Source organism: Rissa tridactyla, chromosome Z (genome assembly GCF_028500815.1).
Source record: "Rissa tridactyla isolate bRisTri1 chromosome Z, bRisTri1.patW.cur.20221130, whole genome shotgun sequence".
Lineage (NCBI taxonomy): Eukaryota > Metazoa > Chordata > Aves > Charadriiformes > Laridae > Rissa > Rissa tridactyla.
Genome location: NC_071497.1, coordinates 64,066,099 through 64,089,406, shown reverse-complemented (window position 1 = coordinate 64,089,406; position 23,308 = coordinate 64,066,099). Strand labels below are relative to the sequence as shown.

Below are 23,308 nucleotides of genomic sequence, written 5' to 3'. Positions count from 1 at the left end.
TTTAAAATAAACTCATAAAAAAAAGCATAAATTACTTGGTCTGCTGAAGAGAAGCCTGAGCGGTGACCAGGATAATAGTGTAGAGGTGTTTGTTGATCATGTATTGAAATAGTTCAATAGGAAAGCAGATGCCTTCACCGTGCCTGGTGTCATTAGGGTGTAACTAAGTTACAGTCTGAAGTTACCCAAGTTCTCATAGCTCCTAGATTCTGGAGTTCCTGTCAGTCCTATCAAACTGATGCAGAGTCCTATCAAACCAAGCCACAGTTGAACCAGAAATTCAAAGGGATTCCTAGACTTGATTTCGCTACAAATGTTCTAGATAAAACAATTCTATTTGTTCTGGAAGTAAACTAAAAATTCTGGAGTTAAACAGTTTGTTCTGGAACTGTTTGGCTAAATTTTTTTCAATTTTCTGCAGAATGAATATTCTGATTTCAATTAATTCTGATACGAGTAGGAAAAATGAATAATTGTTTTGATATTGCTGTTTCATTCTAGTTTTAGGCTTCAACAGGCAGTTTTTTGGGTTTTCTTTTTTCTCATAGTGCTTCTTGGAGCTAAGTGTTCTAGAGAGTTTTGGCGATGTTACTCAGAGAAAAAGAATATGATCTATAATTCTTTGGAAACATTCAATATATAATTTATTGTACCCATGCATGCATATACACGCACATATACACAGACTTATTTCTTTGCTTGATGTTGAATACTGAACAAATGATTGAGACAGTTATGACCATTTTGCTTGGCTCTAGGACAGTATAAGCCTATTGGTAAAGTTGTTTAACCACTGTTATCTTTCAGGATGTTCCAGCTTCAGTCAGAAAAAGCTACTGAGGGTTATGTAGTTAAGAAATTGTAGTAATTATAGAAAAATAATTAGGCTAAGATACTTCAGATAAAAGGTTAAAAGCTGTTGTTTAAGTATAAACTAGTGCTAGCCAGTATTTGGAAAGTTATGGCTTTCATTTACTAGAAAATGTAGTTAACTTTCGAAAGCTATAAAGAAAAAAAATCACTGGTAATTGGAAGTTCGATCCATGTTGTCTAGTTTTAGAAGAAATTTCTGCAAGATGGAATCCAGCTTGGTACTTAAGCAATTTTACTGAAACATTCTTCACAAACTGTGGAGATAAAAGCTTAGCATTACAAAGAATGAGCTACTTCTCTATTTTCAAAATATGAAATTTAGGAAGGAAATCTTTTGGGGGTTTGTATGCAACATTGGTAATGCCATTTCAGGAAGACAAAAAACAATTGCGTGTTACTTGTTTATTTTCCATTTGTGCGTTTTGGCCCTTCGAAGTGGTGGTAAGTAGGCAGGGGAGGAGATTACACCTGCTCTGGGAGTACCTCTCTGTGTTGAGGGAGGAGGGACAGCTTCCAGGCTGCAGGAAGTGGCAAGAAGAGGAAGAAGCAGAGTGTAAGAGGAGGGCCTGCAGCGTGACCAAGAGAGCCATGAGACAAGCTTGGAACAGACAGAGCTAACTTTCCAGGGACAGGAGGCAACTGCATAATTGGCTACAAACCAGCAGCTGAGTTATATTGCAGGCTGAGTGCAAATTTACTGCATGCTAAGGCCAGTGCTTCAAAGATGCAGGGGCCAGGTACAGACTGATTTTTAGTCCCTTATTTTGATACTGCTCTACCTCATCAATTTGATGTTTTCCTGTTTACAAAAAGTCCATTATTTCTAGTTATTTTCCAGTAAATCTGGCTTGTGAGTATAGCCTGGCTTTCCCATCAGTCAGTTCTTGTGGCTTCCTCTTTAGCGTGCAGGCTTTTTGGATTACCTTTCTCATGAACCTAACTTGGTAAAATGAACCTAGGAATAAAAAATGTAGGAACTGTGGAGTCTATAAGGAGCCAAGTATCAAAGTTGTATATTGACCTAGTACTGATCATAGAAGGAGCTTTAAAAAACATTTTAGTATCAGGCTGTCTAGGAATTAGGACCTTCGGTGTTTTGTACAAAAACCTCTTTCCATTGAAAAAATACAACTTTTATTGACACGTATGTTGTTCCTGCTGTACAACTTCTATAAGAAATATTGCAGTATACTAGATTAGTGTTGTAATGCAGTTTCCTTGCCATACTATCCCCAATTTATGTAAAAGCAATGAAGATACTTGGGTTAAAAATGTCTCTTTATCCTTCCCCTATGATTTTGTTCTCAGGATAGAAAAGTTAAATTTATGTAAAAGCTGTTAATCTGGGTTAGTGTAGCTTCTGCCATGCTGTTGAAAATTAAGACCCACTGCTGTAGTTGATTGGTTGAATGCATTTACAGTGGTAGTCTTGTTTTCCTAGTGCTTTTCACAAGCTCTGTGTTTGTGCCTACATACAAATGAAAATGAACTTCAAATGAAGTCATCACCGCACAATTCAAAGTCTTTGCATAAAAAAGGCCGTTGTGTTGTGAGCAATGGTATTACAGATGAGAATTGAGGTACACAAAACACCTGCAGGGAGATGCTTGCATGCCATGTTCCTGCATTGTAATAATTTCTGCTATTCATTGACTTTGATGAATACTAAATCAATCGGAATTTAATTTTTTTGGGGAAAGAAGTGGTAAATACAGATTCTAACACCAGAAAAACTTGAAGCAGTAGTCACCATTCTTTTCCACTGGTAACCATTAGACTGGCACAAGTAAGCACCAGCTGAAATTCAAGGAATTCCTCTTAAACACGCAAAAGTGCTTTTTTGCATTGAGGGAGGTCAAGTAGTGTTTGCTCAGAGTGGTTTTGGAGTCTCCATCTTTGGATATTCAAAACCTGACTGGACAATGCTCTTGACAACCTACCATGGTGCTGCTTTGAGCAAGGGAGCTGGACTGGCTGATCTTCACAGGTTGCTTCCAGCCTGTGATTCTATGAATACAGGTATTTCGTTTGATATTGTCACAATGACATATAAATTTTGGTTTCTTGCTATCACCCGATTAATTTTTTTTGGTAAAATTTGTGAAGTGAAATGAATTTTCATATGTAATAATGTATACTTACATACATATCATGTCTTTATCACTTACAACTACTACAGTAAGAACTACATTGCATGTCCATCTAAGAAATCTAGGATGCTAAGATTTATTACTTCAGTAAATAGAACTTTATAACACATGTAATATTTATTTGGCAGTGCCTCTGCTTCAAATTCTCTTTGTGTGGTTCTCATGGTTAAATATTAAAATGTTAAATTAAAAATACAAATGAAGGTTCTTTGTTTTATTATTCATGTCTGTGACATATTTTTAATGGGGTCTTAGAGTAGGTCGTCTGTTATGTTCTTTTGTTGTCTCTGCTTATGAAAATATGAACTTTCTTAGGTTCTAATTGAGTTTTAAGCCACGTTCCTAGCATCAATGAGTCAGTACATTCCCTGTGTTTATATCAGAGATTTACTGCCCATTAACTTTGATTCTATTTCTCCTGAGTGGCTTTACATTCCCAGAAGATTAAATTTGTGTAAATATTTTTCTTTTTGCAGTGAGGAGCTACGGAAAGAAGCGCGACAGCTGAAACGTGAACTGCTGGAAGCAAAGCAGAAAAAAGAAGAAAGATCTTTAAAACCCAAAGAAAAGGAAGGTAGGAGTAAATTATAGCAGGTGTTATGTAGATCTCCAGTTGACGTTACAGCTTTAAAGTTTTTTAGTGGTTTAGTGTTTCTTGTGGACACTATATTGTTGAAATGCCTTTTTTTTTTCCCAAGAAAATTAGTTTTCCTTAAGAATGTTAGTAATGTAAGGATACCAGTATATAAATAATTTGTACAGGTAGTATTCATTCTTTCAAATGAGGTAATATTTGTCTTTTCAAATGTTCTTCAGTTACATCTGTGTAGTTGGGCAACCTTCTGGATTTGAAATATCGTGGCATGTGATTGAATTACTTTGTCGGGACATATCTGTTCTGACCTCTGACTTGGAAAGTCATCTTGACTTTCCAACATAGAAAGGTATTTAAATGCAGATGGTTAACTTTGAACTCAAAGCTACTGACTTCAGATTTTTATGCATCTTACAACACCAGTGGAACTCAAATTCAGAAAGTCAGTTCCATGTTTATTTTCAATAAACCTTTGCAAAATTGGATCTTCAGATGCCCCCTTCTGTGTCAGACAAATTTTATGCGTTATTTCTTTCTAAATGTGCATAAATTGCTAAGTTTATAATATAGTATGTAAGATGCGTGTTGTAGTGCTGAATTGAAGAAAAAAAAAAGGGCTGTTTTTTAAGCACTCTGGAGTTGCTAGGCACATTTTTTGAGTGGATTCTTGGTCCAGTTCTCAATACAATAAGAAATCTGGAAGAAAATATAAAATTATTCAGAAAAATTTCCAGATGACACACAATTTAGAAGAGTGGTAGAAAGTATGACATCGTTTTTAGCAAAAACTCATGGGCACTCTTGAGTAACAGGTGAGCTTAGTCAGCAACCAGTTTAGCAAAATAAAAAATACAGTATCTTGAATTTGTACGTGAAACCTAGCACCAAATTTTACAAAGTCATGGCTCTGAAAAAGTTCTAGGAATCATGCTGAATCACTGGAAGAATATAAGCTCTCATTGGCACAATAATGAATGCTGTCACTGGCCATGTGAAAAAAGAACTGCAAGTAGAAGTGTAGAAAAGGTAAAGAGTAGTCTTATGTACATATATGATAGATTATATAGAATAGTGCCTTATATGGCAATTGTAATACTATCACTTAAACATTATCCCTGTTTTGGTGCCAGTTCAGTCTGAGGACTTACTGTGGAGTAATTTGAGTAAATCTACCTTTACAGTGACAAACTAAAGTAATACTTGGGCAATACTCATAGTTACTACTATGGTACAGTTTTGAAGGATACTTTTTGTTCAAGGAAGGGGAGTTTATAAACCAGGGTTGTTGGGTTTTTTGCTTTCTTTGAAATAAATAGCAGGTAGGAGATAAACCTGTTGAAAATCTATAGGGAACAGCTAATGGTGAAAATAATCTTGAATAATCTTCGGTTTCCTTTTTTTGTGATTACTGTCAGAGCACAGAAAGGGGTCTGTTCCAGTACCTGTTGAGAAAGATATATGGCAGGAAAGAACGTATTCAACATGTTCCTGGAGTACCTAACTGAAAATTCTGAAAATAAACATGTTCTAAAATTTAAGAAAAAATTAAAAAGACATTAAATGAGATGCAAATAGTGAAGGGCAAAATGATTTATGAAAATACAGTAACAGGAGAAACAGGAGATGAATGATCAAGAGGAGATTTGGTTGTCTCTGGCTAAACAGAGAGGAAATAAGCTTGAATGCTTGTTTTCACTCCGTCTTTAGCATAGCGGTCAACTTTGATCATATGCTTACATCATAAGTGACATAGAAGGAAGTGTTCAGGTACAGAACAAGCAACTAGAGAAGACTTAGATAAATTAGGTGCGTTAAAATCATTTGAACTTGGAGTTCACTCAAGCATTAGGGAGGACACTTAGGGAGTCAGGTAAACCAGTCCCAGAGACATTAAGATTAACAAAATGTTAACAAAATGCTTTAAGAGAATTGTTTGTAATCAGGCTGGAAAGCAGTAATCCTGGGAACCTGTTTATTAGTGATCTAGAGAAAAAAACAGATTACCTTTATTAAATTTGCAGACTAAATAAATATATGAGAGCGGGAAGGGGAAGAAACTTATGTGCTAAGGTTGCATTTTCATGTACAGTTGTTGAAGTGAAGAGCTGAGTGGCTTGCTCTCTTCACTTCCACTAGTCCATGTTGGAGCTTTTACTGATCTGATTCAGTTTAAACTGGAAGAAGTGTTCTGGTTTTTTCTTTGTTTGAATGCTGGGTTGGTAGATTCAGTCGGTGCATAGAAGTTAAAAGCCAGCTCGAGGTAAACAAAATATGTTTACCCTGGGAGATCTTGGGGAAAAAAAGATTATTATAGTAAGTGATTTGTATCTCTCTCACAAAGTATGAGTTGCACAAACATAAGATGCTAATGTAGCACTTTGGCAGCTTCAAATCTGAGAAATATAATAAGTAAAAAGCTGATAGCAAGTTGATAGTGCATGCTATTGAAAAAGTCTAAAGTGTACTGACTGTAAAACGTAGAAAATGGTCTGTTGTAGGCAAGACAGACTCATTTTCTATTCAGCCTGAGCAGGTCTTCAGCCTGAATCCTTTGCCCAGCTATGGCAATTGCACTTGAAAAAAAGATATGAGGCATCTTAAGGGAGCACAGAGGAAAGCAACAAAGGTGATTGGTGATCTGGAAAGCATAATATCTGAAGATTGTAAGAATTGGGGCTGTTTAGTCCAGAGAAGAGGTGACTGTGTAAAAGGAGACATACTAATGAACATGAAGAATGTTAAATGCTAATGTAATCCCTGTGGAGAAGATAGGAGATAGTAGGCTTCAATTGCAGCTAAAGAGATTTAGGTTAAATGTTAGGGGAAACTTCTTAAAGATAAGTATTGGAATAGATGACCTACAAAGTGGAACTTTTCAATTCAGATTAGGCAAATAGTTCTTAGGACTCAGGTAGAAAAGGTTGGTCCTGCCTTTTGGGAGGGATGGGCTGTTTTTCAAGATTCTGTGAAGCACAACTTAATCAAAAGAAAGTTAAGATGTGACTAGGAAGAAGGTCTTGGTGGAGAGGAGAAACTAAGCATCTTGATAATGGGCATAATAGTTAGGTGGAAGCATTACCAAAAGCATTGTATTTACCATCACTATGAGTCTTTAAATCAAGCAATTAAAATAAAGGCTTGCTTGTAGGTCTGCCAAAATAATTCAGTAAGGCAGTACTCTCTTTACGTTTTGCTTTCTCTTCAAATAACTTATTCTGGTTATCTATTGACTTGTTTTGTCTATTGTCTGAAAAGAGAAAGTCAGTGTCCTAATGATGTTTCCCTTTTTGAGGAAGTATTGCACAAAGAAATGCAATTCATTGTATGATCAAAGGAAGTAAAAAATCTTCTCATGGTAGAGCGTCTACCATTACAAAATCCGCACCCAAAGAATAAATGTAAAAAGTTCATTAAACGTATTTGGCATGGTCTTGAAGAAGAGGAAACTGTTCCTACATTTAGCTAGAATGAACATGTAGTGCTTAAAGGTGATTACTGAAAGGCAGATGGGAGATTTACTGTGTGACTGTCATATATTTTGGACTATAAAGGAATTTGGATTAAATATAAGAACAGCTTTAACAAAATCCATATATTAATAGCTAGGTATATAATCTAAACTTACTTTTTTGGTCTCGGTTTCCAGATGTCTTTCACAAGCCTATCAATTTGTTGTCATTTGAATTGTACAAAGTTTCTCATCTGTATGGAAAGAACAAGTACACTTGCATGATAGGTACATTTCTGGTAAAGGATGAAAGAATTTACAGACTTCACGAATAACTGTGGAAAGTTGAAATTTTAATAGGAATTTAAGTAAAAGGTTACATCTACCTTATTGTTTTATCGCAGACCATGTGTGCACTTTTGGATGAAGCCATGCTGGAATACGCATTCCAGGAGCACACCTGATGAGCTCCAACTGGTAGTCTAAAATAGAGCAGCCCCCAAAATATACAGTGAGTGTATCGGGGCCTCAGCATAACAGTTTTGCTCCTGTTTTATAGTAATGTTGAATAACGTTGAATTAGCCAAAGTTTTCATTTATTTTGTGTATTTCAGCATTATAACTAGAGGTGACCCAAAGACACAAAAGTGATCCAGAGCTAACTGCCTACATTTTTAAAATCTTTCAGTCTTTTTGCACTTACAACAAAGCTTTTATTTTCATCATGGTTCTTATGGAGCTAAAAGCAGTTTTCTGAAGTTTCCTTTTTTCACTCTATCCAGATACTTATATTTTTTCTCTGAAGTCTGTTCAGACATCTCAGTTATGAAGCATCAGCTTTGAAGAAGATACAGATTAAAATTTAAGAATACGTATTAGAAAGATTAAATAGCAGCTTGTGACTGATAACCTAATAGTAGTGATGTCTTGTAGTGATGTTGGAATACTAAGAAGCATAATTTCACTGAGCAAAGGCCTCAAAACTTTCTTAATATTATTTAACTGTAAAACACTTAGAGTTGTAAATATTATAAGTTTTGTAAAATTAACATGGTGTTGTATCTTAAACTTCACTGTTGTAACATCACCTCACCATATTGTACTTTATGGTTGCTGTGTTATCGAAATTGAAACAGGACTGAGTGTTTACACTCTATCTTAATGACTATTGGAAAAACATTGTTAGAAAACTATGAATTTATTAATCATCAAGTACCAAAAGTAAATATCACTAAATACTAGATTCTAGTACAGGAGGTACTAGAGTGGAGGAGAGAAGAAGAGATTTTGAAAATGTTATTGAAAATAAATTGAGAGTCATGGTTACTTCCTTAGCATTAAGGAAAAAAAATATTTCATGCACAAATTCATAAAATAAAGAAATTGGGAAAGCCATAATACTGAAAGATATTTCTGTTTTGTACTAGGAAAAAAACTGAACATGAATTTACATCGTGATGTGTCTGTGATTGAGTCGTTGTTGCTACAGAGGCATTAACTATAAAAGCACATTTGTATTATTGCATTGGTTCCAAGTATTGTAGCCCCAAAAAATTACTGAACAACTGCATACAAGTGGACAAAAAACCCCCAAACTAGCAGAAAACTAGGTGAACTAATTCATTAGTAGATACTTGAAGATATGGCTAATTTAGGTAGGGAGTGGAATGGAAGAGTGGAATCTTAAGTATTTAAAGATGGTAAGTGAAAGGAATGAAGAATACCTTTACTGTGAAACAGCCATTCACAACTTAAAAATAACAGAAGATACTTTAGAAGCACTTCAGTTTGAGTATAATGAAATCTAATAGGAGTAAACCAGCGTTGTACCTGAGCAAGTAATTTTGCCCTAAAGTTAAATGCATTTATCACATCTCATGTAATTTACTCAATTTTTCTTTATTGGCCTGAATTTTCATCAGTGCAATAGGGCTGTCAGCATGCAAGGGCAGCCCACTGAATTTATAACAGTTTACCTATTCTGTATTAGTTTACATATAAGAAATTGCATATATTTAAAACAGACTACTACCAGGAAATGAATGTGTATGTAGCAGGACATTTTTCCATTGTTCTCTGCCTGTCTTCTTGGAGAGTGTGAGATGGAGAGTGAGTTGTGTCATGCTGTATCAGGTATGTCTATGCAGATGGTGCAGACACTTGCACAGCGTCTGCCTATGCTCTGAGCTGGCTGCATTAGGAAAAAATGCTAGTTGAGAGGCTATGTAACTGCATTAATATGACTCTGTGCTTGATTAATAAACAGTGCATCTCAGCCAAGACTTGCAACTATAGTGGGAGAAATTCACTGAAGACCACAGAACTGTGAGAGTAAGGCTTAGGTCATACTGGACTTTTTGCAGGATGAGTGTGAGAGGTTGCTAATGAACAGGTGGTAGCACGACACATCTATTTTATGTCCACTGGCAGATCTTTATTAGTATTGGTTTCACACTTAGTATCACTGCTTCAAATTGTTCATGTTACATATTATGCCTACCTAATTTTTTTCTGTATTTGTAGATTAGAGTAATTAAGGAAGATTGGGGGGTGAAAATGTAAGTGTTTACATTGTTCCAAGAGGACAGAGAAAAAACCTAATTCCCTCTGTACGTGTTTGATTATAACCAGCCTTCCAATTTGTGAATAAGATTGTTGACTTTGCCAGACTGCTGTCAAGACCTTACTTTAAATAAGATGTTTTTCATTTATGTGACATTTGCTCTGGTGATGCCAGAAATTACATCAAACACTATAATTTGAGTGCTGAATTACTTCAGCATTTTGAAGTACTTAATCAAATATTTGAAAAAGGTACAGTTTTCAAAGTTCTATAGCGTAAACCTGTGAATATACTCCAATGAAATTTGCTTTAGACAAGTACCATCTGCCCAATTGTTTAATTATATGTTGGTTTTAAATAGTAGTAGTATTTAAGATGGACTATTTTAGGTTTTTCTTGTTAGGACATTTTTGTAAACTGTCTGATAATCTGTGGATGGTGAAATTTAATTGTCAAACATGAGAAAATAGAAAAGCTACAAAATACTAAAAGCAGAGAAACCTAAAAAGTAAGTTAAAAACCAACATTCAAGTGTAAGAATTCCACTGAGGCATGAAGTATTTTCTGCTTTAACTGTGGTCCAGGAACCAAAAGATTGAAGTGTTTAGAAAACTCTCAAAATCTAGCAAGGGTGCCAATTTAAGATTATGTTTTATTTCTGTTTTACTATTAAGTTTGGGCAATGTCAGTGGCATTTAAAGATTTAAGTCCTGTCTTACATGGAAAGATGCTTTCTTGAAGTCTGAAACTAACAGAATTTTGGACCCTTGAGAACATCAAGAAAACAACAAAATCCAAATTTTCGGGGGTTGGCAATTATGCAGCACAAATAGATTAAGTATGAAGATTTTACAGTATAGCTGCATGATATCAAAGTACGCATCTTGAATGTGTCACTTTTGCAAACCTTTATGTTTTCTTCCACTTTACATTTTTTTTTCTCTTTTAATCTCATAGAGTAATAGCCAGCATCCCTATTCAGTCTCTTCCCTGCTAAAGTGAATGTTTTTTCCTCTTGTCTCTCTGCAAAAGAAACAAGGACAAAAACCTCCCTGTAAGCCAGCTTTGATTTTAGTAGTAATCTTAAGCATGTGTTCAAGATCAACTGACTTTGGACAATTAACCACTTCTTAGACTAGGACTGTAGCCTAAAAGCTACCGAATTTCAGAAAAGATTCACTAGAAACTTCCACTGTTACATATTGAAGTTTACACTGTTTTACAAATCAGTGGGCTCTGCTTTTTCAAAAAAATGTTTTGAAGCTCTAGGAATTACTTCTAAGATTTTGTTATTTGAGTTGGTTAAATGAACTAAAATGTTTTTTTCCTAGAACTGTTGCTTTTTTCACTATAGCAAACTGAAAATCCAGTAGTCAGGTCAACCCTGGAAGCTCATTCGGTAAGCAAACCTGTTCAGTTAGTCACAGTTAGTAAATATTTCCTCGTACCTAACTTGTAAGCAAACAGTGGCTCTTCAGGAACTTAGGCAGTCCAGAACTATAGTAACAGTAACTGAAGAGTAGTTAAAGGTGCAAAGAAAGCCATAAGTAGAGTTAGTCCTAAATAAAAATATACTGGAGAGTATGTTATAAATTCTTTCAAGCATAACACTATTTCATGTCGTATTTTCTAGTACACTCATTTTTAAACTACTTTACAGTAAATTAATATTTGTATTTTCATAGACGTAGTATTTAATGCTGGAAGAAAATTTTTTCCTGGATTCTGGAAGTGTGTTATCTGTCTTATATCTTAATTATATAAAGTGGCTTTATGTTCTCCATCTGTCACTTCTGATAGGAATTCCATTTTAATTCATGAAATATTAAGGCATATCAGAATTTCTTTTGTAATTCATAAGGGGTTTGTTTGTTTTGGAACAAAAATAGTTTTTCTTTTCAAGATTTGAATCTCATTAAATTTTTTAAAATCAGTACTGCATATGTCTATAATTCCAGAAGAATGCAATGTAAACTGGATATTGATGAATAGCTCAAAGTGGAATGTACTGCACAAATACAGGAATGTGTTTTAGGCTTCTTATTTTAATGCACAAAAACATTCAGTCATAACTTCTTTCATTTCAAACACAGAGTTGTCCAACGTTTTTTAGGTTTTTGTTTTCCCCTTCAGTATTTAGTCTAGTTATACCATGCATTTCTTGATATTTCTGTCCAGTAGGTCTTTCAACATATGAAATGTGTCATCTGAGTTGCTAAAGAGTGCATTTGAGATACTGATGAAAATTAATAGATCCACCACATTTAAAAAATATGCAAACTCTGCTAAATAAACCAGGGTACCTTTTAATATAGATTTCTTTGTACAGTCTTTTTGTTATCTTACTTTGGTTCTGCATGAACTCATGGTTATATATGCAAAGTGCTTTACAAGAGTAAATGGCATTACTTTTGTGAGGTTCAGCATATCAGGAATGTTTTGTAATGTAAGATACTTCAAGTCTATTTGTGTAAAAATCTTCATGCTAGCTGTACCTCATCAAAGAAAAAACATAAATCAAAATTCTTTCATTGATCCTTGTCAGTACTGTAAGCTCTTTCTTTTTTATGGTGGTATTAAACCTTCAGAAACAACAGGTATTTTCCTCTGTCACAAAATGTGTTGTTTCTACTCATCTGAAGGCTAGTGTGTTTCTGATAATACTTTCAGCAAACCACACTGCTTCTTTTTGCAACAAATATTTTATGCAAAATATTTGCATAAAATATTTTTCATATTCATTATCCTTTTCTTAAAAAGGGAACAAAATCTCTAGATTTTATACACATTCAACCTCCTATGTTAAAAGGACAGTCATTATTTGTCAAGAGTGATACAAATGATAAAATATTAAAATAACAAAGTTCGTACTGTGGAAAATTGTACGCATACTGTCAGGAATACATTTGTCTCAAAGTGTACCTTCGCTGTCCCACAGTTGGTGTCCATCCTCAGCCGATGTTACCCCACCTTCAGTGCTAGAAATGAAGCCCAGTCATTAGGGCCAATATGAATGTCAGCATAAGCAGTGATCGCATTTATCTGATCTACCACAGTCAGCAGATCTAGAACTCATACTACTTGTTTTTTATAAAGTAGAAGATAAAATTCAGTTGCAGTTTCTGAAGTAGAGCATGTCTGATGCAACTTTTTTATGTGTTTATAGTGCTATTAAGTTTACCAGGTGCTTTAGGAATTAGGCTTAAAATTACTCTATCAAGCTTCCGCTTCTACTCCCACTTCCTATTTAGGGATTGATCCAAACCCATCCAGACTGCCATTCAGTTCAGTTCAACACCCTTTGATCAAGTTCTCATATCTTTGTTACACTTCTGCAATTCTGTAGTTAAAAACTGACATAATTTGAACTGTTCCTAATTTAAGTGTGAGTGAAATAAACCCTTCTGTATTGTTTTTAAATCAATCTCTTCCTTTCTGGTTTAAAGACTTCTGAATCTCCTCCTTAGTTTCAGGCTATCATGGAAACCATGTCCCAAAACCAAAGTTTTATGTTAGATTACACCACCAGGTTGGCATCTGTTACTCCTTAAAGGAATATTTCAGGATAGAAGAATCTATCTGAAAGAAAATAAATTACTTAAATGCTAAAGTTTTTGTCACAGTAAGATGACGGTTCTCTTGGCAGTAACTCAAGCTAGCTGAGGTAAGTAGCAATGTACTTACAGGTTCTGTTAGAAGAACGATGAAGTGTATTTTCAAGAAGGAAGGTTGTCTTTTTTCTCTTTTTTTTTCCTCACTTTCCTTACTCACAGAATATACACGCCAACTTGTTCAAACTAAGGAAAAAATCTTTCTTTGCCCGATGCTATTTACACTTTGTGATAAGAAGCCTCTAGGGCACAAGTGTAGAAGATCCCTGTAACATAAACTAGCATCTTCTCCATCCTGTGATACTTACTTAAGGCATTTGTTATTTCACTGCTGTGTATCCATGTCATGTTTCATTTATTTTTGTCTGAATAAATCCTCTTAGATTAAGGAGTTTTGGAGCTTCAGTATTTTAACACTGATATAATGATCTTTATACTTCTGATGGATCATCAAGGTGGACCTAAGTTTGTCAAGCTTGATGTGAAGGTCAAGTGCATCATATAGTGTTGTGGCTCCTCTTTTTTCCAACTCTTCCAACTTTTTTCCAAAGATTTGGAGGGGTTCTTGGATGGGAGATATGAAGTAGTAGCCATCAATCTATTTTTATATTTTAAAAGGGATTTTATATTTTTAAAGGGTTCTTCCCACCATCAAATTTCTCTTTCAGATGTTTTCTTTTGCTTGGTAATTACCTGAGTTTATTCATGCAGACATGAATAATTTGATGAAAGATCTGATACTTATCAAAACTGACTATTTCATTTATATTAAAAAATAGACACTGTTTGTCGTTTTGAAATGGTTGTTTGGAGTTTTCGGAAGTTTTATAATGTGTTAGAAACCCATTGATTTAGGGGCTCTTGAAAGTCCTTCCTGTTGTATTACTTGCTTTTAATGTGGAGTAATAGGTTGTAAGACCTCATGGAGAAACACAAGGATGGCTGTAAGTCATTTTAATGAAAGGTGCAGAAATATGATGCATACAAGTGCATAACTGTTTTGGTTGACTCACTCTGAAGTTAGTTCAGGTGGATCTGATTATCTTTTGTCTGACTTATGAAAAGGCTTTCCTAGGAGGTAGAGAGAATGAAGTTGAGGATTAGAAAAACTCTGACAGGCAAAGACCCAAGAAAACAGTAATCTCAAGAGAAGGCTTAAACCAAAATTTAAATTATTTGTGTTAGCAGTAAGTGACAACCATATGAGTGTGATAAAAATACACAAACACACAACTGCAGGGGAATTTAACCTATTTGTATGAGAATTATATTTGAGCTGCACTGGATTAAACTAAAATCATAGTCAAAAGACATGTATGACTAAGGATCACGTCTTCTTTAAATTCAGCATGTGTATATCGAAGTTTGGATCACAGGTTTAAATGTTTATGGCCAGCTCGAGATTGGCATTTTCATAAATTTTCAAGAACACTCTTCTCAGTTATTTTCTTTGTCATAGAAGGGCAATTATACTTATCACTGGGTAAATGGGATTAATTTCAAAATAGCCCTTTAGGTAAATGTCACCTGAAAGGTTGTCTTCTTTAAGAAAGCAGGTGAGTTTGTACTTCAAGTTATTTATCTAGAGGCTGAATGGTAGTGAAACAAGGCAGTATGTTGTTTCCACACAGTCAACAAGTTTGATTGGATACATGAGTTTATGCAAAAAACAGTGTTTTGTCTTCACAACGGGTTGGTCTTGAATTAAAAATGGGGGTTTTTATTAGTAGAAGAGACTGAGGTAATAGGGGGAAGGATGGAGCTGAGACATGATAATCTGTAATTTTATACTGTACTTTACTGTTTTCTTCAGTTCATCTGAAATTATGCTGCATGAGATTTTATGGCAGATTTGATTTCATTGATTCATCTGTTTAATCATCCTTAAATGACTGTGTATATGCATTTATCTTTTTTGGTCTTTCTAGAAGATGGCTTTTTTCATTCTTTATCTTGCTGGTACCTGTAATCCTCTGTTGTTCATTATATCCAACATGTCAACTGGAAAACAGGAAGAAAAAACTCCGAATGATATTATATATGTTTGATTGTTTTCCCTGATATTCTTCAAATACATACGTGCAACAATACATGCAACATATAAATTAGGATAAAAAGGAAATATATATTTTATTTGTAGAAATATATAAACAAATATTTTATATGTAGGTATACAATTACAAATTTATTTCCTATTATAAAATCTTATGTTTATAAACTTTATAGAAAAGTTTAGGTGAGAGAGAAATTTAGTTTGGAATCAGAAATTTTATCTGTATAGCTGTCAGCAGTCATCTAAAAAATGCTGATGCAGGGTTTGATTTAAATTTACAGTTGATTGGGATGTATATCCTGAAATTTGTTGAAACAATTTCCTCTATAAATATTTTCTGTTCATCATTTCCAATGGACATCTGGAAGTTCTGTTCTTTTGCTCCTTATCAGCAATAACAATCCTGTAAATACATGTAAATAAATTTCAAGTATACTAAATCAATATATGAAGTGCTATTCAAGAGGAAAAAAATGTGAAAGGATGGTGCTGATCAATTTTCAAATTGAGATTTTGTCCTCTTAAGTTATTAATTTGTTATGGCCGTGGATATTCTGCAGAGAAGAAACTGTTAAAAAAAGACAAAGGAGAGTAGCTGTTGATTAGTTCAGATATTACTTTGTTAGTACAGAGGTTTTTTCCTGATTGACAAGATGGACTCTGTTTAAAATGTTATGGGTTTTTTCCCTATTGCAAGATCAAGGATTTGGTTGATGGCTACTTCAGCTTAAAAAACAGGAAAGCAATGAATTTGTCTATAGGCAATATTTGTCTGTATTTGTCTACTCTGTAACAAATAGTCACAGGATCTTAATTGCACACCACAGTTCAGCTGCTCCAAGAAAGATCTTCATAAATGAAGGTAAACTTGTAAAAGGAATTTCAACAGTTTTCATTTCTCATCTTAACATCAGAGTTTTTATTTCTGTTACTCTGCTTTCCCTCGCTCCATAGTAAAATAAAGTTGAAACAAAAATTTTTGGACTCATTGTCTGCCCAGTACAGTGTTGTGTTTTTCATTTCAGCAAGTAGCAAATCATTCTACTTGCTGAGAAAGCAATACAACTGAAACAATTTATGGAAGTGTTTTGCTTGTATTTCAGAAGTCACAAATAATCTCCAAAATGATACTAAATCATAAAACCTAATTTAATTTGTTTAACCAAATATGTTTCCTTATACAGAGGAGGAACCTGCTCCAAACAGTGTTGTTGAAGAATACCTTCAAGAGAAGAGAAAATATGAAGACAAGCGGAAGCAGCAGCCAAAGAAAGGGGCTTCTCGCGAAGATCAGGTAATAGTTCGACAACCTGGGGAAAAAAAAATTCCAGAAAAAGTTCTGGAAATGATTCTCTCTTCATTTGAGTAAAAATAAAGTTTAAAATCCGTTATGTTTCATTTTTCATTAAAAGAATCTTATTATTTGTAAAAATAAATACGTACTCTTCAGTCCCCTATTTGATTACCCAGATAGACAGGTAAGTGAAGTTTCAATGTGTATTTGAAAGTGCTATCAGTTCAGTCACTAAAATGTTCCAAAAGGAAATGCTACCCCCGCAGATGTATCCTTGATTACATTTACAAGAGTTTGCATTTCTATACAGTGCTTTTCTTGGCTCTGCAGCTTACCATAAGATAACATTGGGACAGAAGTTTGCATACTTGGCATCTGTCCAAGCTGGGTTTTTTAACATTTTAAATTGTTTTAAAGAGATTAAATTCATCCACACCTTTTGGTGTTGTGAAATGAACCGAAATAGTTTTTAACTGAACTGTAAAGAGAAAAGCCTTTTTAAATATAATGAAAATTATTTTTCAAAATGAGCTAGGATGTATGTAGACTTTAGTATGCAAATATGAGCAAAGTAAAGTTTGATATAAATATTTGTTTTTTCTACAGTAGGAAAGTTTGAAACTGTTGAATATATGAAACTGCCTGTGAAATGGAAAATACTATTAACTTAAAATCTGTGCAGTACATCAAACCCATCGGTTTATAAGTGCATGTCAATTCATCTACGAAGATGTTAATAATCAACTCTTGAAGCTAGAAGAGATTGGAAACTTGAGGCTTACTAACTTCAAAGCAGTGGTTGGCAAACCTTTATACATGCAGCAAAGTGATTTAGCTCTAAACTAAGTAGTTTATGGAAACTTTGTACATTCAAAAGCCCATTAACTTTGAATCAGAGAGTACTAAAGCTCTCTTGGCAATGTGGATCAAGGGGCTTAAAACCACTTCTAATGAATTTATATCACCCCTGTCCTGGACATCATAGGAAAACAAGATGAGATGACAGGGATGTATATTTTAGTAGATCTAAATTTTGATTTATGTAACCCTGCTAGGAACTATTCAACAATAGTTAATCAAGTTCTTTGTAATCCATTTCACTTGTGGAGAGCCTCTTTTAGCCTTTTATCCCTCCTACGTTGTCCTACAGCACAATACCATTTTCCATCCTCTGTATGAGAGTTAAAGAAGAGGGGGAAAGGTATGTGTCTCCTTACAATATTAGATTTTGAAAGTCCTAATCTTCTAATTCTACAAGAGTAAATTTATAAAGTTATTTGATCCACAGAATGGCATCTAATCACTCACTGCAAAAATGCCTACTAAGATATTTTGAAGTTATTTCTATCACCAAGTCTATTCACAGGAATGCTGGCACCAGAGAAAATTAGACAAGACACAAGGAATGTGGCTTTGGTTGGTCACAATTTAATGTAAAAAGGATTAGTTTGTTTTCTTCTGATGGCCTAGGCAGAGATTTGCTGTCTCAGATATTGCAAGCACAGGGCTTGTTTGCGATACTATGGAAAGCTATAGAACTTGAATTATTTGCAGGCCCAAATATCCTTGAAATTTTCCTCTCTCCCATCTTAAACAGAAGATTAGGCATAAAACAAAGAAAATAAATGCAAAAAACCCTTCCAAAACCTGCCTTTGGCAGTGCTAAAATATGTTTTTGAAAGAATTCAAAAGCCAGGAAACTCCTAAAGTTAAGATTGCTCCCAGAAGGAAATTTGATTCCAGTGAACACTTCTGGTATTTCCTATTTCTGTTTTCTATTCTTGTTTAGTTTTTATTCTTTTAAATTTGAAAAACTTGACCAAACAAAACTAAACAGCCATACAGAGGTGTTTTACAACATAGGTGGCCAACCTATCACCTACAGATCAAATGTAGCCTGCCACATAAATTCAGTCAAGCGCTTATTCCCTGATGCTTTCCTTTCCAGGAATGTCTCAAATATCAGCAAGAAGTGAGCTGTGGGCTGTGCAAATTGTTCTTATGGTCTGCCCATTTTTTGAAGAGACTCCTCTCCCATAACAAGGCTTAGGCATACAATTCTTGTATGATCAAAATCTCATTCCAGGTGATCAGAAACAAGACCTGCGGTTCGATCTTCAGGTGTCACCTGAGATTTGTTGACTTCTTTGTAGCTGAAAAAGACTAGGCAATGTTAGATGGACAATAAAATACAAAATATAAATCAGTATGAGCTTAATGTATGCAGCATAAGCACTTGTATCTGTAGAATTAGTTAACATGGTTTGTTGCATTTGAGTCAAAAGCTTTGAATTTTTTTCAATGTCAGTACATAATTTAAAAGATCAGCAATGTAAAGTATATAAATATTAACCAAACTGGGTCTTCAAAGCTTGAATGATTTGTAAGTTATACAATGGATTGCTTTATGAGAAGAAAATAGCAGGTTCATGCGGTAAAATTTGTTGTAAGCAGTTAGTGTCATTTAATCAGCTATTTTATTCTGTAAGTAGCCACAAGTTTTTGTTCCTTAAATATGCATTTTGATTTCATCAGGCAGCCAGACAAGTGTTCTTTCACACCTGTGGCAGCCTCCCTGCTTGCTTTTGCTCCCTCAGCATTGCTCGTTCGCTCTTGCTTGTTCTCTCGATGGGCACTTTCAGTGCATTCTCACGTTCTCGCCCCTTGCCCCCACTCTCCCTACCTCTCGCTCTCTCACTTGCCTCGCTCTCATGTTTCTTTCAAATTCATATGAAAGATCTCTCTTCTGTCTTTTTGTACTATTCCTCAAAATAATAACAGTTTAAAGATTCTGTGTGTGTCTGTTGTTATGTATAAGTATATATACCTTCTCTAAAACCATACATTTCATTTCAGACATTGGCACTGTTGGACCGATTTAAATCAAAGCTAACCCAGGCAATTGAAGAAACTCCTGAAAATGAAGTTTCTGAACCTGAAGTAGACAATGACGAAGGATGGTGAGTTTTTTGGATTCAGGTTTCTGTGTTTACTGCTGGAAATCCTACTGCATTAACATAGTCTCACAGTTCAGCATAAATTTAAGGAGTAGCAGAAACATCAAATGTGAAGACAGTTGCTGCAGTAGGGGTCAGCTAAAATGTACTGGTTTAGCACTCTGGAAAATAAGGTGAGAGAAGAGAAGACATTTTACTTTGTGTAGTGTTAAGTCCTACTAAAACTCTGTGTTGGGGGTGGTAAGTATTTTAACAACTGATGGATGAGATGAAGATAAACTGATAGACTCATCCGAAGTGTAGGGTGACCCCAACGAAGCAGGGGAGCATTGAAATTGATAAAGTACTGCGGAAGTTATTAGCTCAACATCTCCCCATCAAGGAAACAACTTGCACCATGTGTCTTATGTTCCATACAAAGAACCCACCTTAGGTAGGTAAGGGGATAAAAATCAAAGTGATTTGAATTGTGAGCCTAAAGTCCTAGACTACAAGCTGTTAAATGATAATAAAAGTATGTGCAGAAAATGACTAGGAAAAAAGCAAAAAAACATAGCAAAAATGTTTTGTAAGGACAGGTAATCTTTTTTTATAAGGTGAGCAATATAGATGGTCTAATAAAATAGGCTGTTTCTTCCTACAACCTCTTCCTTACTTGTAGGCATAAGCCATCACAGCTACAGCAAAACTAACACTAAAATAGAAATTTTAAAAAAGTTCTTGGCAAGTGTTTTAAGACAACTAATATGGAAATATGTCAAGGTGTACCCTTACAATCTTCCTAAAGGCTCCCTTTCTGGGAGGGGGAAACTAATAGGATACCTACCTGCCCCAAAATCTCCAAATTAGCACCAGTAACTAGACTTGAAAAAAATTGAATTACAATTAAAATGGACAAACATGTACATTAGACACCCTTTTTAAATCAAAAAGAAATGATGTAACTAAATGTGTTGAAAGCATCCTGCATCTGTTTTGAGAAGACTCATACAAAACTGCAAGATAACCATGTTAATGGAGTTGTTTTTCTCAGATGAGAAGACAGTTAGCATTGGTAGGAAATGCAGACTGTCCAAATAGTTATTTTTACTGTCATTCCACAAATGAAAAAGATGTGCATACTGAAGTGAGAAGAGACTGTGAGGAAGATAAGATATGGAAGGGAAAATTATTTTCACGTCTTAATTTACATTTTTTTTCCACATGTTGATAAATTAAATTCTTCAACTATCTGTGAGTTACACATCAAGTTACAGTAAGCTATATTATAAAAATATTTGGATTTTTATATATGGAATGAGAATATATTAAGACTATTTGAACATACATTCCATATAAATTAAAAAAAAAAAAGAAAAAAACATAGGTTGTGAAAGTTAAGCTGAATTGCAAGTTCTGAGACCTGTTGTGTTGATGAGATTAAACTTTTAGATCCCTCTTAGATAACTTTTACTTTCTTTTTTATATCATATACATGATGAATCATTGCATACATTTTAATTTATTTATATAAAGATACACAGATTATGCAGCTTTACCTTCACACTTTCTTGCTTTTCACTGAATCGAGCTGAGACTTCACATGGGAAGTTCTAGGATTTGCAGAAAACTTCAGGTACATGTACTGGCAGGAAGACTAACACTAGTCAGTGTAAGTGCTATAAGTATAGCAGTTAGTGTAGAATTCTTGCAGTTTATAAAGCAACATTTTTACATAACTAGCGTGCAATGAGTGCATTTATTTTTTCAGTGTTTCTCTGTGGGCATTAACGTAGTCTGCTTTCATCTTAACAGGTACCTTGGCATTTTCATCACTGAAAATGTGCTTAAGTGGTACTAAGTAAGCTGTTAAAAATCCTGAGATTCTTTCAGAATAATACCAATTCAGATATTTTGCTTATTATGTTATTGATTACTTTAGAAGTTAATTCCATTATCTGGAAATAGATCTTTGCTTATATTCTTTGGCTATTTTAACAAATAGATCAAAACAGAAACATCTTGGCTGTGGGTTATTGTCTTTGAAACAATAGAGAAAATAATTTCCTAAATCTTGCCCCTTTCAGGATACCTTGTATTACTAACTAGCTATTATTGTAAGTTTTCTCTTGTCACCATCTGTTCCGTTGCTTCTTCAGACCACGAAGTCTTCCTCCATTACGTCTTTCTTGGCTCAGGCTCTTTGAGGATGAGGGATAACATACAGCATAAATTTTGAGGTCCTTGAATTTCACTGATATTTTGAGATCCTTCTGAGCTACCAACGTGCTTCTAAGTTCTCCAAGAATTATAGAATAGACTATTTCAGTTGAAAGGGACCTACAACGATCGTCTAGTCCAACTGCCTGACGAACTCGGGGCTGACAAAGTTAAAGCATGTTATTCAAAGTGTTCAAGGCCAGGCTGGAAGGGGCTTTGAGCAACCTAGTCTAGTGGAAGCTGTCACTGGCAATGGCAGGGGCTAGGAACTAGGTGATCTTTAAGTTCCCTTCCAGCTGTAACCATTGATGATTCTATGATTAAGGCCATTATCCAGCTGCCTCTTAAACACTGACGGGCTTGGGGCTTTGACCAGGAAGCCTGTTTCAGTGCTTGACCGCGCTTCCTAATGTCTAGTCTAAACCTCCCATGTCCGGTCCAAATCGCCCTTATGCAGCCTTTCCATGAACCTGAAGGACTAGTGTTCATGTCTGATGTTTTCTTGTCACAGTAATATATCCAGACTTTTAAAGACTTACTATAGAGTCCAATCACTATCTTTCCTATTCCTTTCTAAGTAACTACTGACATCTAATTGGTAATAATTCTTTTCTCTGTAAGTAGTTCATACTGAATGAAGACTGTTGCAATTTCAGATTATGAAGCTGTATTTTTTGTTCAGAAAATAATATTGCATTCAGAATTGCACTATCATGAAGACAGAATAATAAGAAGCTACAGAGTAGACTAATAATTAACATCATATTATTAATTTTACAGCACAGTAAACGTGCATGTTAACTTTACAGGCAGATGAGAGTTATTTTCAAGGAATATACTTTGAAGCTAAATAAATTGTAAAGTGTACACATTACACAAATTGGTTCTAAACACACAACATTAACAAAGCAATGAAGTCTTCTAAAAGCTATTGATGATTGTTAGAATCGCTTGGAAAGTTAAATTGCATATTTTGGGATAAGAGTTTACATTTTCAGTGTCTTTGTATTGGACTATTTGAGATAACTGTAGTGACTTTACATTTTAAAATTCTTTCTTAATTCCAATCTACTCCTCAAAAGACAATAATTCTACTTGATTTGATTTTTATTAAATATAGTTAGTGTATGGCTTATGCATATATGATATGCACAAATTATGTGATTCCTCCAGGCCATTTTGTAGGTCATTGTTGCTGTTTTTATGGGAAGTGAAAGCCTGCCAGTATGCTTTGCTCTACTGTCAGGGTGTGTTATCTGAGGTAAAATGATTGCCTCTAAGACATTTTTATGTGTCCACATGAGTGGCCACACATTGAGGTGTAATTTTCATTTTCTGTCAAGATAGAAACCATTACCAATTTGTTATGTTTTCTTTTATTTGGCAAACTTCTCTCTGCATATTTGGCTGAGCTGCTGTATTGGCATGGAGTGTAACAGACGTTTGGGCACTTTTCAGCATGATTCTACTTTTTATGCAAGAAAAAAGAAGAAATATGACTCTATTGTAAACACTGTGTATGGTGTTTGATAATTATTACCAGATTTTACTGTCTAAGAAGGCAT

General features: G+C 34.7%; 1 protein-coding gene across 3 annotated transcripts in view; it reads left to right on the top strand.

Moving 5' to 3' along the window:
* Positions 1–23,308, top strand: part of CWC27 (CWC27 spliceosome associated cyclophilin) — a 120,197-nt gene that overhangs the window by 81,061 nt on the left and 15,828 nt on the right. For all 3 annotated transcript variants that reach the window (XR_008463903.1, XM_054186597.1, XM_054186596.1), the window contains 3 exons: positions 3,500–3,597; positions 16,478–16,587; positions 19,444–19,547. Coding sequence is in view for 2 of the 3 variants with exons in the window: in XM_054186597.1 (XP_054042572.1) it covers positions 3,500–3,597; positions 16,478–16,587; positions 19,444–19,547 (312 nt within the window). In the remaining variant the exon portion in view is untranslated. The remainder of the gene's footprint in view (positions 1–3,499; positions 3,598–16,477; positions 16,588–19,443; positions 19,548–23,308) is intronic.